We start from the raw sequence: 18,313 nt of genomic DNA on the forward strand, positions 1-18,313 counted from the left end.
CCTGCGGGATCGTCTCGTCCTCACCAGGGTCTTGACCTGACTGCAGTTCAGCGTTGTAACTGACTTCAGTGGGTAAATGCTCACCTTCGATGGCCACTGGCACGCTGGAGAAGTGTGCTCTTCACGGATGAATCCCGGTTTCAACTGTACTGGACAGATAGCAGTGTGTATGGCGTCATGTCGGCGTTGTGCCCCATGGTGGCGGTGGGGTTATGGTACGGCCAGGCATAAGCTGCTGGCAACAAACACAAATGCATTTTGGTGAATGCACAGAGATACCGTGACGAGAACTTGAAGCCCATTGTCGTGCCAATCATCTGCCGCCAAAACCTCATGTTTCAGCATGATAAATCACGGCCCCATGTCACAAGGATCTGTACACATTTCCTGGAAGCTGAAAATGTCCCAGTTCTCGCATGGCCTGCATACTCACCAGACATGTCACCCGCTGAGCATGTTTGGAATGCTCTGGATAGACATGTATGACAGTGTGTTCCAGTTCCGCCAATATCCAGCAACTTCACACAGCCATTGAAGAGGAGTGGGACAACATTCCACAGGCCATAATCAACAGCCGGATCAACTCTATTCGAAGTAGATGTGTCGTACTGCATGAGGCAAATGGTGGCCAACCAGATACTGTCTGATTTTCTGATCCATGACCCTACATTTTTTTTAAAGGTATCTGTGACCAACAGATGCCTATCTGTATTCCCAGTCATGTGAAATCCATAGATTAGGGACTGATTCAGTTATTCAATTGACTGATTTCCTAATATGAACTGTAACTCAGTAAAATCTTTGAAAGTAGTGTTACATGTTGCATGTACATTTTTGTTCAGTGTTTATCAAACAAAAAATGCAATGGCTTTTCAGGCTGTGTTCAGGCTGTGTTCAATGTCCCCTGGGCAGTTAACAATGGAAGTGCATTAGACCTGCCAGAGTGGAACTTCCAAAGCTGCAAGATGATGGGTCTGAGTCCGACCATCTTTGAAGAAAGGTCACGCCACAGATCAGCAGAGACTGTTTACACACACAGACTATGTTTTCACATGTCACGTTACATCTATGTTTGTGTGAGGATTAAAGTAAATCTAATCAACTGGCAGACGGATGCATTGAGACTGGAGTTGGAATGAGAAGCCCCATGCGATGCTAAATAACCCATTTCCCCTACTGCCATATGGGGATGTTCCATTACATAACCGTGACCCTCTGTTCATTAGAGTGCAAGCAGACTGATGAATCATTCCATCTGCTGTAATCTCTCTCTGCAACCAGGCCTGGTAGCAAAGAGAAGGTTGAATCAATATGGGGAGGGAGGGTGGAGTCATGCTGCGTTCTTAACCAGTGGGAAGTGTACGAATGGCCCTAAAAACAGGTAATTACTAGTGGGAAACTCATTTATCATCCTGAGCTCTCATTTCTCTCACCTGCTGACCTCTGACAACTACTAAGGAAATTACCTTGATAACAGCATTTTTGGCAGTTAAATACAATTAAACTTTATTTATAAAAGGCAATCTGGTTTTTGAACATAATTTGTTTACAGGCATGATAGCTGAACTTTTAGTTTATGGTTTACTCAGCTTGTTGGCCATTAGCCAATCAGCGTTTCTCAACTGTTATTTATGACTTCACAACTGGTAAATTCCCACCTCCCACTTGGTTACAAATGCAGCATTAGCTGAGTTCAGGGCTGTCTCAATTTGTCTTTCTTTGATTCCATGCATCCTATCTCCCCGCATCCTTCTCCATTGTATTGGAGGAGACGGACCAAGGTCCCTCCCCTCTGACCTTCTCCAATGCATTTTGAGGAGGTGAGGCGATCGGATGTGAGGAATCAAGGAAAGATGGATTGAGATAGTGCCAGAGAGAGCTAGTAGTGGTTAACATAACAGCAGGATCAAATATGGATAATTTACTTAGAATGGCTATTACTGACACAGATCAGACAATTTCATTTTTACAATGGACAAATAATAATAATTCTTCAGGAACAGAGCAGATTATCCCTCAGAGATGTCTACCCCAACTCTTCCCGAAAAACTGATGAGTGAGACATTTTGTTCCTAAAAGTAGGTCATGATCAGTCTTTGAGTGGTTTGGTCAAGCGGGGGTGTTTTTGAGAGACAGTGAATTTGTGATGATGATGTTACATGTCTGACCTTGGATTTGAACAGCATTTGAAAGGAATTTGCCTTGCACGAGATTAAAATGCCCTATTAATCTATTTAGAGAACAAGCATATCTAATGACACTGGGCTACATGCACGTACAAGGTTTATTCATAATGGGAGTTTTTCCTCATGCAATAAATCGTGGGTGGTTCAGAGAAATAATATGGCTTGAGTGAATCTTGGGAGGACATTTTATTCCAATACTAAAAATGCATGTTCAATCACACACATGTCTGAAAAGAACAAAAGTGATTTAATGCTGATTAATCTTGAAATTCACTTGCTTCATTGGTTTTGTATCTTTGTTTCTGTCATGGACTCTAATATTGGTTAACATTTAGACACAATTGAAAAGGGATCCAGAGATTTACCATAAAAAAATAAGGAATGTGCAAAAAGGACCAGATCTTTATTGACAAAGAAAGACATATTCATGTATCCCCATCATGCTGACTTTGATAGCAATTGGGAAGAAGAATTTGCAAAGAAAGCAAAAGGACAAAGGTCAGCAGTATTTTCATAATTGTCTGTGGCTAACAATCTCTTTCTTCCTGATCCAATGTTCCATGCAATGGGCAATATAATACTATCAATATTCTCTATTATCAATATCGTCGATATCAATATTCTCTGAAAAACAGAAATTAATCCCTCATTTACCACAAAGCCCCACCTAAAATAACCATGAAAACACCACAGTTTAAAAGGCATCGTTCATTTAGACATTCAATATAAAAACGACTTTTGCCAGAATCCCCATATTATATACAGGATACCCCACTGATGGTACCAGGAAAACACAAATGTAGAAAAGGGACTATCAATTGTTATTCTAATCCAACAGGTCTGTTTAATTTCAAATGCCTTATGTCAGTTCTACAGCTTCATCTCTGCATATATGTTTCCATGGCAACTAGACCCTTCTGCTTGACATTCCAGTCTCATACACCGGTTGCTGGGCACTCGCACACGACACACACTTCCATTAAGAAAAGCGCCACTTGATTCGACATCGATTGACCATACCAAAATCATATTGATACGTAACAGGTTATTTGGTCCAGGCAATGCAAAAGGCTTTAACTTATGAAATCTACTGACCGATTCTGTTATTAACCATCCACAAATTACAGAGGGAAGCACAGAGCTTTGCATTTTTTTTATTTGCTATGATCACCAATCAAGGATGTGAGTTGGCCATGTCTGATAACCAAGCTTTCTCAGATAACACAGAGACAGAGTTTGTATGCGTTATGCTACATTGAACGTGTAAAATAATAATAATAATTAAAAAAACACATTCAACATAATAACAAAGACAAAAGTCGTTAAAGAGTTGCCGCTTCTATTTTGGTGTATTAAAAAGCAGGGATAAGAACAAGCAGGAAAATGTTTTGACTATTCAAGATGTCAAAGATGTTGAGCCTGGCAGATCAGTAACCACAGGATTACCATAGGAATCCACAGCTAACTCTGGAGTAAGGCTCAATTAAATTCCCAAATCCCATTGACAGTTTGAAACTCTTCTTTTTAAGCCTTCAATTCAAATGTGCAATTCCAGTATATTGAAGGCTGTACAGTAAAAGTACATCAGGAATATCAAGCAACGTCAATGAGAGAATGTGTTTTTCGAACAATGATGACGAGAAACGTAATTAAAAAGCACAATAACCAAGCCAACAAAGGGATGTATGTAACTGATACACAGTGAGACTTACATTTAATTACACACCTTTGTCCTTCATGTTATAAATAAGACAATGTCAGAGAAATAAGTCTCTTTTGAGAGTCCACTTGTACTATAGGTACCAGTATATTTACACATATTCCTGGGAAATACAAATGGACAACTCAAAACTATCTACTGAACCCAGAGTCATACTTAGCCAGAGTGACATTTGATACCAAGTCTCTGACATAGGGCAATACCAAAGAGCATTGCACAGAGTATTTACTGAACCCTTCAGATTCAATGAAGTATGGTCGCACGAACTGCAATTAAATCAGGGTAGTGTTCATTCAGCGCAAAACAGAAGAAAATGGACTGATACAGGGAGTGACTTCCTGGACTTGTCAGATAAGAAATGCTCATTTCCGTTTTCCGTTGCGTGCCCTAATGAACACATCCCAGGAATGATGTGCCTTCCGATAGCTGAATGCAACAGTCACTGAACAAACATCACACTGGCCAAGCCGTGCCTCGAATGATGGCTGGTGGACAGAGATTTTTTTTTTTTTTTAAATGACAGCTGTGTGGAGTAGAGATGATCTTCGTGTGGAGATGACTAGAGGATGGCGTGATGACGTTTGTCTCAGTGTTTCTTTTTTTGCCCTCCGGCTCAAGGGATGAGTGCTGAAAAAAAAAAATAATGTTACGAGAGCTTGACAGCAATCTTCTGGTCCTTCTTCATCATCCTCTGAACGTCCTTCTCCATCTTCTTCCTCTGCTGTTCCATGGAACGCTTTTCTCTCTCGGCCATCTTCTGTTGTCTGGAAGACAGGGAAACGACACAAAAGGTATGAGTTTAAAAGGATTGTAACAAAGCTCATTACTAAGCTTTTTGAGAGCGCAAATGGGATGGTTCACAGAGGTAGAGAGAAGAAAAAAAAAACTCATAAAAAGATACTGCCAGACAAGTTTCCCTGAAGCCAGAATTTTCGTTGTGCAAATAATACCGTTCTCTCATGTTGAAGCTGTGTTGAACATTCTTAATATACTGCCACCTGCTGGATAACAACTAAACTTGTAGATCTCAACTATATGACAGCAATATGACACTGAACATGACAGGAGTTTCACATTGAACTAGGGCTGTCCCCAAATAAAACAAATATTGGTCGACCTTGAGTGTAGTCAATTTCTAAACGTGGATTCTTCCATAAAATGACACATCCTATGTGTTTTAATCAAATAAACTATACGCACTGAGCTTATCTGATGCGTTAAGTGCACCATTTGATGAAATAATTAAAAGACACAAATGACTAGAGGGAGTACGACTGCATTTGATTGTGTAGGGCCGGGCTCAGACGTGCTGCGCTGAAAAAAAAAAGACAGAGTGACTGTGTGACTTGCAACCGTTGTCTCCCTCTCCTCCCTGCTGCAGTGAACACCACAGAACAGCAACAGTGTTAATTGCACTGTCCATGTTGCTGAAGCTGCAACATAATTACAGCCATTTTTGACTTAAAAGTTCTGTTACTGACATCCCTAACTTGTTTAGGAAAAACATCCCCTATTCCCTCAACCCTTGCTCTAGTTACGTGACAAATGTATGCATCGCATGCACGTGACCAATAGGGCCTGACCTATAGCATATCATGATCACATCAATAAATTGGTTATAACAAACTCCGAACACATGTGACAGCAAAATGGATGCGGAGGACGGGACAAATAAACTCGAAATGGGGGGAATGTTTTAATGGTTGCTCAGGAGGTAAAGGGGAAGTCAGATGTGTGGAATAAATGTGACTCTTTGTGGAAAATATTGGAGATGAACAAAAATACGTTTTATTTGTAAAGCCTTTATTACAGCAAAGACTAAAAAAAAGTCACATTCATTTGTGAATGCAACTTCCCGAAATGGAGTGGTTTATTTATTGTTTACAGCAGTTACGTTATTTTAAAACGAAAAATGCTTGATTGCATTTCAAATCTCGAATGAGTCTTATGCTGTGTGATGACATGACCAAATGGATGATTGATCGATACAGTAGCCTATATAAAAGTATTGAAATACAGGCCTAAGTAAGTTACGGTATAAAGACTTAACAGGATGAGCTTTTAGGCCTACAGCTCGATGGTGGTTATACAAGGCTGTTATATAAGCTTACTAATGACAATGACATTACTTATTATTATAATGATGATCATAATAACAATAAGAAGGAGATCAAGAAAAAGGAGGGTCATTATTATAAATACTATTTTTCCTGACAATTTGGAACAGTATAAAAATAAATAAATAAATAATATGTTATACCAGAGGCGCTGTGTAAAGTGTAAAGCTTTTATTACAGCATAGCAAAGAATAAAAACAGACAAATGTGAAATTGTTTATCCGACATGTTTTGGTTGCGTGAGGCTTGGTGCATTTAACAGTTAGGCTATTGATTATAGACCAAATTAAGTTGGGGATTCCTCTCTCCTCAGATGTCTTAGAAAATTAAGACAAGGGTTGTTTTCTCATCACCTAACTCCGTTGCTGCCTCCGCCCATTGTTCGCAACAGTGGTGTAAAGTACTGAAGTAAAAATACTTTAAAGTACAACTTAAGTCGTTTTTGGGGGGTATCTGTACTTTACTATTTATATTTTTGACAACTTTTAATTCACCACCTTTGTAAAGACAATAATGTACTTTTTACTCCATACAATTTCCCTGACACCCAAAAGTACTTGCTACGTTTTGAATGCTTAAGCAGGACAGGAAATAGACCAATTCACGCACTTATTAAGAGAACATCCCTGGTCATCCCACTGCCTCTGATCTGTCGGGCTCACTAAACACATGCTATGTTTGTAAATGATGTCTGAATGTTGGAGTGTGCCCTGGCTATCCTACTTTAAAAAATAAATAAATTATAGAACAAGTACAATGAAAACAGTGCCATTAAGGTATCTTTTACAATTGGCTACTTTTTTCACCATTGGTTCTCAACACCAATATGCTGGTTAACTTTGATATTACTCACATAGCAACATGGTCTAGGAAAAGGCGCCAATTCAACAGTGCACTGATGTGTTCCAAAACAGCAGAGAGTGACTGCTATCCAAAACGGGAGGAAGAGCATTTGTTATAAAATAATATCATATTTATTAATGTTGCACCATTGTTCTTATGTAATATAACCATATACATTTTCATTCTAGATGATTTTGTGGTGGCAACAATTTGGGGAAGGCCCTTTCCTGTTTCAGCATGACAATGTCCGCGTGCACAAAGCGAGGTCCATACAGAAATGTTTGTCGAGATCGGTGTGGAATAACTTGACTGGGCTGCACAGAACCCTGACCTCAACCCCATTGAACACCTTTGGGATGAATTGGAACGCCGACTGTGAGCCAGGCCTAATCGCCCAGCATTGGTGCCCAAAAACACTAATGTTTGTGGCTGAATGGAAGAAAATCCCCTCAGCAATGTTCCAACATCTAGTGGAAAGCCTCCCAAGAAGAGTGGAGGCTGTTATAGCAGCTCTATATGAATGCCCATGAGTTTGGAATGAAATGTTCGATGAGCAGGTGTCCACATACTTTTGAAATAGAGTAGGCTGCCAATGCAGGTGTCTCATTGAAATAGAGTAGGCTGCCAATGCATGGGTGGAGAATCCCTGGCAGTTATCTATACAAGGAAATGTAATACCTGAATATGATTAGGCTATAGTTTACTACATTGCCTAGAAATAAATATTTATAACCCATATTTGTCTTAGTCTGAAAATCTTCCCACTCATAAAAAAGGTAGGCTATGAAAATAGCTCAAGAGAAAGTGCAAGTCTCTCCAACTCTGCTCTCTTCAAACTACTAGCATTTTGGCTGACACAGCCCAGTAATACCGATAGCTTAACATAAATGGGACACGTGAGAATCTCAGGTAATTTAACCTAGGCCATTTCTTGGGTTATTTTTGCTCATTTTGATATTGCCTAATGGTGCAGAATTGCTGGGACCATGGCTGGCAAGTGAGCTGCATCACATATGCCTAAAATAACATTGCAGGTCTGCAGTTGGGTTCAGAACCAGTTATGAGGTAGCGGGTGGGAGCAGGATGAAGCAATCAGTCCCGCGCAGACTACATTAAACCAGTTCCACTGCTTTCCCCCCCACATTGTTCCCCTCCAATCAGGGACTTATTTAGACCTAGGACACCAGGTAGGTGCAATTCATTGTCAGGTAAAACAGAAAACCAGCAGGCTCCAGACCTTGTAGGGTAAGATTTGAATACCCCTGCTTTAGACAATATAATAAGAATAAGAACAATAACAGAAAGTGCTATCACCTGAGCACTAAATCGGCCTCCCAGGCAGCATCTGACGACTCATCCTCCCAGGCGTTGGTATCCTCGTGCCAGGTATCCATGTCTCCAAGCTCAGACTGTGGGACAGAGAGGAGGACAGGAATACAGTCAGGACACAGCCACTGACACAGTATAGGATGGCAGTGGGACCTAACCTCCATTAGCAACTATTCTTCACACCGCTATAAACCTTAATTCAACCTGAATACAGAGAACTGTGGCCCTGGAGGACTTGTGCACTCCTGGAAATGTGCACTCCTGGGAATGAACAAATGTCACAGCACTGGTCCAACTAAAACAGACTACTTTTGAGATGGTGAACTGAAAAGAAACCCAGACTTCATCATAGTGCAGTGGTGAGCTGGTCTGTAATCCTTGAAACAAGATATTGGACAGGCGCTGGCTAGCTTCTCAGCTTTGGTGGCTGAGGTTTCGAAATCTGGAAACAGTGGATGGAGCAGTGCAACCCCTCTCAAAGCCCCTCCCCAGCACGTCCCCTTTCAAAAGCCCCCCCTATGTTTAGAAACCAGGCTGTACAACAATTTTAGGATGTTATCAGTGACCATTCAAGTTAAAAAACCCACCCTAACTTCAAATACCACCTTTGCAAAAATCGGTATTCATCAAAATAATTAGTGACGCTAATCCACCGTACAAGGAGATCACCTCAACTCCATCTTAGAATCAGCAGAGACCAACAGATGATAATATAAATGTTAACAGTCTGTCACAAGAGACGAGTGGTACAGTGCCTATAGAAAGTTAACACCCCCTTTAATTTTTTTTTGACATTTTGCTGCCTTAAAATGTAAGAAGGGCTTAAATTAGACACAACCTACTCCACAGTTTTGAAATGAAAGTTATAGAACATTTTCCAAATTAAGAAAAAATTGCAAAACTGAAGTATCATAATTGGATAAGTCTCCACCCCCCCTGAGTCAATACTTGGTGGAAGCACCTTTGGTAGCCATTACAGCTGTGAATAACTTGGAATAAGATTCTTACAACTTTGCACAACTCTTAGGCCAACATATATCCATTGTTTTTGTTAAAATTTCTCAAGCTCTTCAAATTTGGTTGGAAATATTTGATGGACAGCAATATTCAAACCTCGTCTCTGATTTTTTTTAAGCAGATTTAAGTCAGGACTGAGACAAGACCACTCAGTAACACTCAACACCTCTTGGAAAGCCTTTCTAGTGTGTCTATCCCAGGGCTAGGTTTTCAGAAACTGAACGCAACAACATTGCATTCACTTCAGATTACTGGCCTGTATAACAAAGTGAAAATAAATAAACCCGTGTAAAAAAAAATCCACTTCAAATTATCCACTCTGTTTGCAACAAGGCTGTTAAGTAATATTAAAAATAATAGGGTTGGTTCAAATCCAATACAACAAAGTGAAACCCTCTCTATTTCCAAGTATTGTGGTGGCAGCATCATGTTATGGGTATGCTTGTCATCGGCAAGGACTGCGAATTTTGTCAGGATCAAAAAGAGGAAAACCCGACTCAGTCTTCTGTACCCTAAAACACTTCTGCGAGCAGTCCTTTCTAATCGACCTGGCCCGGGTATCCTGGAAAGATATTGACCTCATCCCGTCAGTCGAGGATGCCAGGTCGTTCTTTAGAGGTAATTTGCTCACCATCTTAGATAAGCATGCCCCTTTCAAAAAATGCAGAACTAAGAACAGATATATCCCTTGGTTCACTCCAGACCTGACTGCCCTTGACCAGCACAAAAACATCCTGTGGCGGACTGCAATAGCATCGAATAGTTCCGACGATATGCAACTGTTCAGGGAAGTCAGGAACCAATACACAGTTAGTCAGGAAAACAAAGGCTAGCTTTTTCAAGCATAAATTTGCATCCTGTAGCTCTAACTCCAAAAAGTTTTGGGACACTGTAAAGTCCATGGAGAACAAGAGCACATTCTCCCAGCTGCCCACTGCACTGAGGCTAGGTAACACGGTCACCACCGATAAATCCATGATAATCGAACATTTCAATAAGCCTTTCTCTACGGCTGGCCATGCCTTCCTCCTGGCTACTCCAACCCCGGCCAACAGCTCCCCCCCGCAGCTACTCGCCCAAGCCTCCCCAGCTTCTCCTTCACCCAAATCCAGATAGCAGATGCAAAACCTGGACCCGTACAAATCAGCTGGGCTAGACAATCTGGACCCTCTCTTTCTAAAACTATCCGCCGCCATTGTTGCAACCCCTATTATCAGCCTGTTCAACCTCTCTTCCGTATCGTCCGATATCCCTAAAGATTGGAAAGCTGCCACGGTCATCCCCCTCTTCAAAGGGGGTGACACTCTAGACCCAAACTGCTATAGACCTATATCTATCCTGCCCTGCCTCTCTAAAGTCTTCGAAAGCCAAGTTAATAAACAGATCACTGACCATTTCGAATCCCACCGTACCTTCTCCGTTGTGCAATCCGGTTTCCGAGCCGGTCACGGGTGTACCTCAGCCACGCTCAAGGTACTAAACGATATCATAACCACCATCGATAAAAGACAGTACTGTGCAGCCGTCTTCATCGACCTGGCCAAGGCTTTCGACTCTGTCAATCACCGTATTCTTATCGGCAGACTCAATAGTCTTGGTTTCTCTAATGACTGCCTCGCCTGGTTCATCAACTACTTTGCAGACAGAGTTCAGTGTGTCAAATCGGAGGGCATGTTGTCCGGACCTCTGGCAGTCTCTGTGGGGGTACCACAGGGTTCAATTCTCGGGCCGACTCTTTTCTCTGTATATATCAATGATGTCGCTCTTGCTGCGGGCGATTCCCTGATCCATCTCTATGCAGACGACACCATTCTGTATACCTCTGGCCCTTCCTTGGACACTGTGCTAACTAACCTCCAAACGAGCTTCAATGCCATACAACACTCCTTCCGTGGCCTCCAACTGCTCTTAAACGCTAGTAAAACCAAATGCATGCTTTTCAACCGTTCGCTGCCTGCACCCGCCCGCCCGACTAGCATCACCAACCTGGACAGTTCTGACCTAGAATATGTGGACAACTACAAATACCTAGGTATCTGGCTAGACTGTAAACTCTCCTTCCAGACTCATATTAAACATCTCCAATCAAATCTAGAATCGGCTTTCTATTTCGCAACAAAGCCTCCTTCACTCACCCCGCCAAACTTACCCTAGTAAAACTGACTATCCTGCCGATCCTCGACTTCGGCGATGTCATCTACAAAATAGCTTCCAATACTCTACTCAGCAAACTGGACGCAGTCTATCATAGTGCCATCCATTTTGTTACCAAATCACCTTATACCACCCACCACTGCGACCTGTATGCTCTAGTCGGCTGGCCCTCGCTACATATTCGTCGCCAGACCCACTGGCTCCAGGTCATCTATAAGTCTATACTAGGTAAAGCTCCGCCTTATCTCAGTTAATTGGTCACGATAACAACACCCACCCGTAGCACACGTTCCAGTAGGTATATCTCACTGATCATCCCCAAAACCAACACCTAATTTGGCTGCCTCCTTCCAGTTCTCTGCTGCCAGTGACTGGAACAAATTGCAAAAATCTCTACTTGCACATCATCATCTGCTCATTTATCACTCCAGTGTTAATCTGCTAAATTGTAATTCTTCGCTACTATGGCCTATTTATTGCCTACCTCCTCATGCCTTTTGCACACACCGTATATAAACTTTATTTTTTCCCCCTACTGTGTCATTGACTTGTTTATTGTATTTTTGGCTTGTTTATTGTTTATTCCATGTGTAACTCTGTGTTGTTGTCTGTGTCACACTGCTTTGCTTTATCTTGGTCAGGTCGCAGTTGTAAATGAGAACTTGTTCTCAACTAGCCTACCTGGTTAAATAAAGGTGAAAATATATCCTAAACCTGAGATATACTTAACCTTTTTCATGGAGACAATTACACACATTTTAATGCCAAAGACACACCAGAATGGCTTTCCAAGAGGGTTTGAGTGTTCCAGTGTGGTCTAGTCTCAGTCCTGACTTTAATCTGCTACAAAAAATCTAAGACAGAGTTGAAATATTGCTGTCTCTTAATGATCCACAGCCAAATGTTATGAGTTTGAGCAACTTTGACAAAAACAATGGATATCTTGCCCTAAGAGTTATGCAAAGTTGGTATAATCTTAATCCAAATTATTAACAGCTGCAATGGCTGCCAAAGGTGCTTCCACCAAGTATTAACACAGGGGAGTGGAGACTTATCCAATTATGATATTTCAGTAGTTTTATCTTAATTTAGAAGATTTCTTTCACTTTGAAAATGAGGAGTAGGTTGTGTAGCTCTGTAGGAAGAACAAAATCTAAATATCTTTTTAGATTTAATTTTATGGGAGCAAAATGTGAAAAAAAAGTTCAAGGGGTTGTAAACTGTCTATAGACACTGTACATTGGACAGTGCGACACTAACTCACAGATGGCTGGATGAAGGAGGTGTCCTGAGTGGCTGCCAGTCTGCTGGAGAAGCCCGCACTGCCGTCGGGTACCAAGTAGTTGAGGGGCTCCCTCTTCTTCAGCACAATCTGGGGTGGGGACAGAGAGAGAAGGAGACAAGCTAAAATTACTAAGACGCAACAATATGATACGGCATGACTACAAGCAGCAGCGTGGCCAGCGATATTGTCGACAGAGTGTGAGGCAAGAGGCCGCACTCATCATCACCAATACAGATACTGTTAAGCATCAGCGCATGTGCACGGGAGTTTTCTTCACTCTCTCCTGCCATGTGATAGCTGGGTGATAACAAATGTTGAACAGTGCAGCCTCGCCCGTTAGACTATTTCTGTTTGTGTTGGGAATTACCCTGCTCCTCCCTTTTGGTAAATGTATATTGCTAAGTCTACCTTCAATTAGTGTTGAGAAATGCACTTAAAGCTGGAATCTGTACTTAGTGAAAATGCCTCTTCCATTTGGGATATTTCAACAACAAAAAAGTTACGTCAAACAACAAACACGTTTTTCCCCTCGGACATCATTGCAAGCGCATCACACCACGCTGCTGGACACTCCTCTCCTGAGTTTCAACTAAACTAAACTAAACAAAGCAAACACAACAACAAAAGATGCTGGGGCGAACAGTGGCACTTTACACAGATTTCAGCTTTAAATGAAGACCCAGCCTACTTTCTGTGTTTTCCTGATGGTGGGAGCCATGTCTTTGAAGTAGTCTGGTTCCTCTTCCTCGCCAGGCTGAGGTGGCACGTTGCCGTTACCGCCCTCGATCTTGATACTTGTGGGACCTTCTTCATCCCACGAGCTCCATTCTTCAATCTCTGGCTGCACATGGTTTGGTCAAAGGTGTAATTAAGTTTATTGTAAAAATAATATGACAAAAATAAAGAGAAAGCATTTAAGTGTGCCACAATGTAAACACTGACTGTTGGTTGCACAATAAATGCTTGATGATGTAATTAAGGACACAGGTTTCTTAGGGATGTAAAGGGAATCGACTAAGCACTTGCCTCATGTTAGCAAGAATGGGCTGTAGCTTATAAACGTGTATATCACTGACCTGTTTGGGCACCGATGAAAAATCAACCGTCGTTGGAAGAGATATCTGATCACCGCTCAGCTTACGCAACCTCCCAGATCTATGTCAAAAAACACAAATGTGCTGACCATCAAACTGTGGGCCACTACAAAAACATACATTTTAGAGCAAAGGTATTCCATGGGATGCATATTTCACATGCAAATAGGATTTGACTTCTATGCTAATGCATTTGGTTGTACTCAAGGAATAACGTTCCAGGAGATTAACATTCATTTCAACTAAGTAAAATGACTGGAAATCTTACACACTGTGGCTTTCAGATTTGACTAAATCTATGCCAGACATAGTCTGACACGGCAAAGGGTTCTAGATCGGTTTTGCCTCTTTCAATTCAACATAATGGTTGTTCCTTACCTGCATATCAACCTTCTGAAGAATGAAAGGAAGGTTGTGAGCCATGTGCAAATCTTGAAAAGCCGAAACTGAGAGATGGCCATGGTGAAGTTGAGCTAAAAAGGAGGACATACCATTGTTAGCAAATCCATTGCATTTATAAATCAGAATTTTCCAGCAAGACTGTCATCAACATCGATCTAATAATGAGTAAGCTTGCTAGCTGTTATAGCTTTTGTCATTAGCATAGCTAGAAAGTTAGCTAGATATTTTCTTCCAGGTTACTTCTTCCTCCTGGCAAGTTAAAGAATACACACGTATGTGTCATAATACCCATAAAACCTAGTGGTCCAACAGGGAAATGGTTCCAATTGTTTTTCCACCATTAATAAATTTTTCCCATAGAGGATTTTAGAAACACTTTAAATAAGGACTGTATTTCGTGTAGGCTTTCCCTGGCGTGATGTTTTGATAACCGTGTAAATCTCTCTAGGACAAGGTGACTTTCATCAATATATCCGCCTGTATTTACCCACCAAAAATGAAACGCTAAATAGCTGCTAATGTAGCTATCATAAAGAACTACAAATGCCATGATGATCTGGATGACTGTTAAAACCGGGGCAAAGGTAAGCAATCTCTGGATGAACTATCTAATGTTAGCTAAATGTAGCAATGAACAAATTGGCTACATTTCTTTAAATGAGAAATTCTGTGAACGGTCTTGTGCAAGTTTTAAAAAATGGACAATGCCTGTCAGCAAAGGTTTCAGCTGGAGATGACATGCAGGAGCTTGCAGGGATTAAAGAAGTCTCGAGGTATTGCTCTCCTGAGGAAGAGTACCTATGATAAGCTGTCGACTGCACTATCTGTATTATTCGTAGCTGTCTATTTACCAACCACAAATCAAAGCTGGCACTAAGACCGCTCTCAACCAACTCTATAAGGCTATAAGCAAACAAGAAAATTCTCACCCAGAAGGAGCGTTCCTAGTGACCGGGGACTTTCAAGCAGGCAAGCTTAAATCAGTATTACCAGCATGTTGCATGTTCAACCAGGGGGGGGGGGGGGGGGGGGGAAATCCAAGACCACCTTTACTCCACACACAGAGATGCATACAAAGCTCTCCCCCGCCCTCCATTTGGCAAATCTGACCATAATTCTATCCCCCTGATTCCTGCTAACAAGCAAAAACTAAAGCAGGAAGTACCAGTGTCTCGCTCAATACGGAAGTGGTCAGATGACGCAGATGCTACACTACAAGACTGTTTTGCTAGCACAGACTGGAATATGATCCGGGATTCATCCAATGACATTGAGGAATACACCACCTCAATCATCGGCTTCATCAATAAGTGTAGAGGACATCGTCCCCACAGTGACTGTACGTACATATCCCAACCAGAACCATGGATTACATGCAACATCCTCATCGAGCTAAAGGCTAGAGCTGCCACTTTCAAGGAGTGGGTAACTAATCTGGATGCTTATAAGAAATCCCGCTATGCCCTCAGACAAACAAAGCGTCAATACAGGATTAAGATTGAATCCTACTACACCGGCTCTGACGCTCGTCAGATGTGGCAGGGCTTAAAAACTATTACGGACTACAAAGGGAAACCCAGACGCGAGCTGCCCGGTGACGCAAGCCTACCAGACGAGCGAAATGCCTTCTATGCTCGCTTCGAGACAAGCAACACTGAAGAATGCACAAGAGCACCAGCTGTTTTGGATGACTGGGTGATAACGCTCTCAGTAGCCGATGTGAACAAAACCTTTAAACAGGTCAACATTCACAAAGCCGCTGGGCCAGACGGATTACCAGGACGTGTACTCAAAGCATGTGCGGACCAACTATCAAGTGTCTTCACTGACATTTTCAACCTCTCCCTGACCGAGTCTGCAATACCTACATGTTTCAAGCAGACCACCATAGTCCCTGTGCCCAAGGAAACGAAGGTAACCTGCCTAAATGATTACCACCCCGTAGCACTCACGTCGGTAGCCATGAAGTGCTTTGAAAGGCTGGTCATGGCTCACATCAACAGCATCCTGGAAACCAATTCGCATACTGCCACAACAGATGACGCAATCTCAATCGCACTCCACACTGCCCTTTCTCACCTGGATAAAAGGAACACCTATATGAGAATGTTGTTCATTACCTACAGCTCAGCGTTCAACACCATAGTGCCCACGAAGCTCATTACTAAGCTAAGGACTCTGGGACTAAACACCTCCCCCTGCAACTGGATCCTGGACTTCCTGACGGGCCGACCCCAGGTGGTAAGAGTAGGCAACAGCACCTCTGCCATGCTGAATCCTTAACACAGGGGCCCCTCAGGGGCGGGTACTTAGTCCCCTCCTGTATTCCCTGTTCACCGACAACTGCATGGCCAAACACGACTCCAACACCATCATTAAGTTTGCCGAGGACACAACAGTGGTAGGCCTGATCACCGACAAGACGGCCTATAGGGAGGGGGACAACAACCTCTCCCTCAATGTGAGCAAGACAAAGGAGCTGATCATGGACTACAGGAAAAGGCGGTCCGAACAGGCCTCCAACAACGATAGGGCTGAAGTGGAGCGGGTCAAGAGTTTCAAGTGCCTTGGTGTCCACATGACCAACAAACTATCATGGTCCAAACATACCAAGAGAGTCGTGAAGAGGGCACGACAAAACCTTCTCCCCCTCAGGAGACTGAAAAGATTTGGCATGTGTCCCCAGATCCTCAAAAGGTTCTACTGCTGCACCACCGAGAGCATCCTGATCGGTTCCATCACCACCTGGTATGGCAACTGCTCGGCATCTGACCGTAAGGCACTACAGAGGGTAGTGCGAATGGCTCATTACATCACAGGGGCCAAGCTTCCTGCCATCCAGGACCTATATAATAGGCGGAGTCAGAGGAAAGCCCAGAAATTTGTCAGAGACTCCAGTCACCCAAGTTATAGACTGTTTTCTCTGCTACCGCATGGCAAGCAGTACCGGAGCGCCAAGTCTAGGACCAAAAGGCTCCTCAACAGCTTCTACCCGCAAGCCATTAGACTGCTTAACAATTCAGCCTCCACCCCCCTCTTGTACACTACTGCTACTCACTGTTTGTTTGTTACCTATGCATAGTCACTTCGCCCCCACCTACATGTACAGATTACCTCAACTAGCCTGTACACTAACTCGGTACCGGTGCCCCCTGTATATAGCCTTGTTATTGTTATTCTTATTGTGTTACTTTTTATTTTAGCCTACTTGGTAAATATTTTGTTCTTCTCTAACTGTACTGTTGGTTTAGGGCTTGTAAGTAAGCATTTTACAGTAAAGTCTACACGTTGTATTTGGTGCATGTGGCAAATAAAGTTTGATTTGATTTGTAGTTTTGCATGTCTACTTTGATGCTACTTAGCATTCGAATCTGAGAGTAAATAGTTTAATGTATTGGTAAGTCACATTGTCAGAGATATCCATGGTTATGAAAACATCACACCAGGTTAAGCATACACAAAACACAGCCCTTATTTTGTGTTTCTAAAATGCCATATGGGAAAAATGTATGTTTGAAAAACGATTGGAACCATTTCCCTGTTTGACCTCTAGGTTTTGTGGGTATTGTGACACCACCACTGTGGGGCTCTATTGCTGCATCGTCTTATGCCCCATTCAAAACAACTGAGAACTCAAAAACATACTAGGTGAAATCACGAGGTCAAGTGATCTTCAGATCGGTGCTCTGGAAAGAGGTCCGAGTTCCAGAGTTAGATGACCGTTCGGATCTATTTTTTTCTATCGTATATCGTTGAGTTCCGAGTTGTCTTGAACGGGGAATTCTTATCAAGTCCAGGTAGTTAGATTTTTGTCTGAAACGGATATAGAAAGGTAGCCACAGTCTTCATAGCTAAAATACACACTCACCGCACAGATCAATATGCTTGCTTAGCTGACAGCTGGCGAATCAGATGTGGCCGTCCCCAGAATTCATTTATTTGGCTAGTTTAGCAAATGAGCATACCGGTATGCAACGTTTTTTTCCTTGTAACTCTCACTCTAGAAACAACACACTTGCAATAATGATACCAGTCATATCACAGGCGTATGTGTCTAACAGCTGCTACCTAGTATCTGTTTTCATAATTTATTCCAGAAACATTTATCGCTTCTTCATAGCCTCATGGCTGCCATCTTGAAACAGAGGAGATGATGTGGAACTAAA

The 18,313-nt window shown here is 42.2% G+C and overlaps 1 protein-coding gene across 1 annotated transcript; it reads right to left on the minus strand.

The window, feature by feature from the left end:
* Positions 1-2,570: 2,570 nt before the first annotated feature.
* Positions 2,571-18,292, minus strand: LOC129857782 (receptor-binding cancer antigen expressed on SiSo cells-like). Its single transcript, XM_055926339.1, has 7 exons — positions 18,016-18,292; positions 14,124-14,218; positions 13,728-13,806; positions 13,340-13,492; positions 12,631-12,738; positions 8,181-8,275; positions 2,571-4,670 (listed from the first exon to the last, which is right to left on the minus strand). The coding sequence occupies exons 2-7, from the start codon at positions 14,204-14,206 to the stop codon at positions 4,553-4,555; spliced, it is 636 nt and encodes a 211-aa protein (XP_055782314.1). The 5' UTR covers positions 14,207-14,218; positions 18,016-18,292; the 3' UTR covers positions 2,571-4,552.
* Positions 18,293-18,313: the final 21 nt, after the last annotated feature.

This window comes from Salvelinus fontinalis, chromosome 6, assembly GCF_029448725.1.
Source record: "Salvelinus fontinalis isolate EN_2023a chromosome 6, ASM2944872v1, whole genome shotgun sequence".
Classification (NCBI taxonomy): domain Eukaryota; kingdom Metazoa; phylum Chordata; class Actinopteri; order Salmoniformes; family Salmonidae; genus Salvelinus; species Salvelinus fontinalis.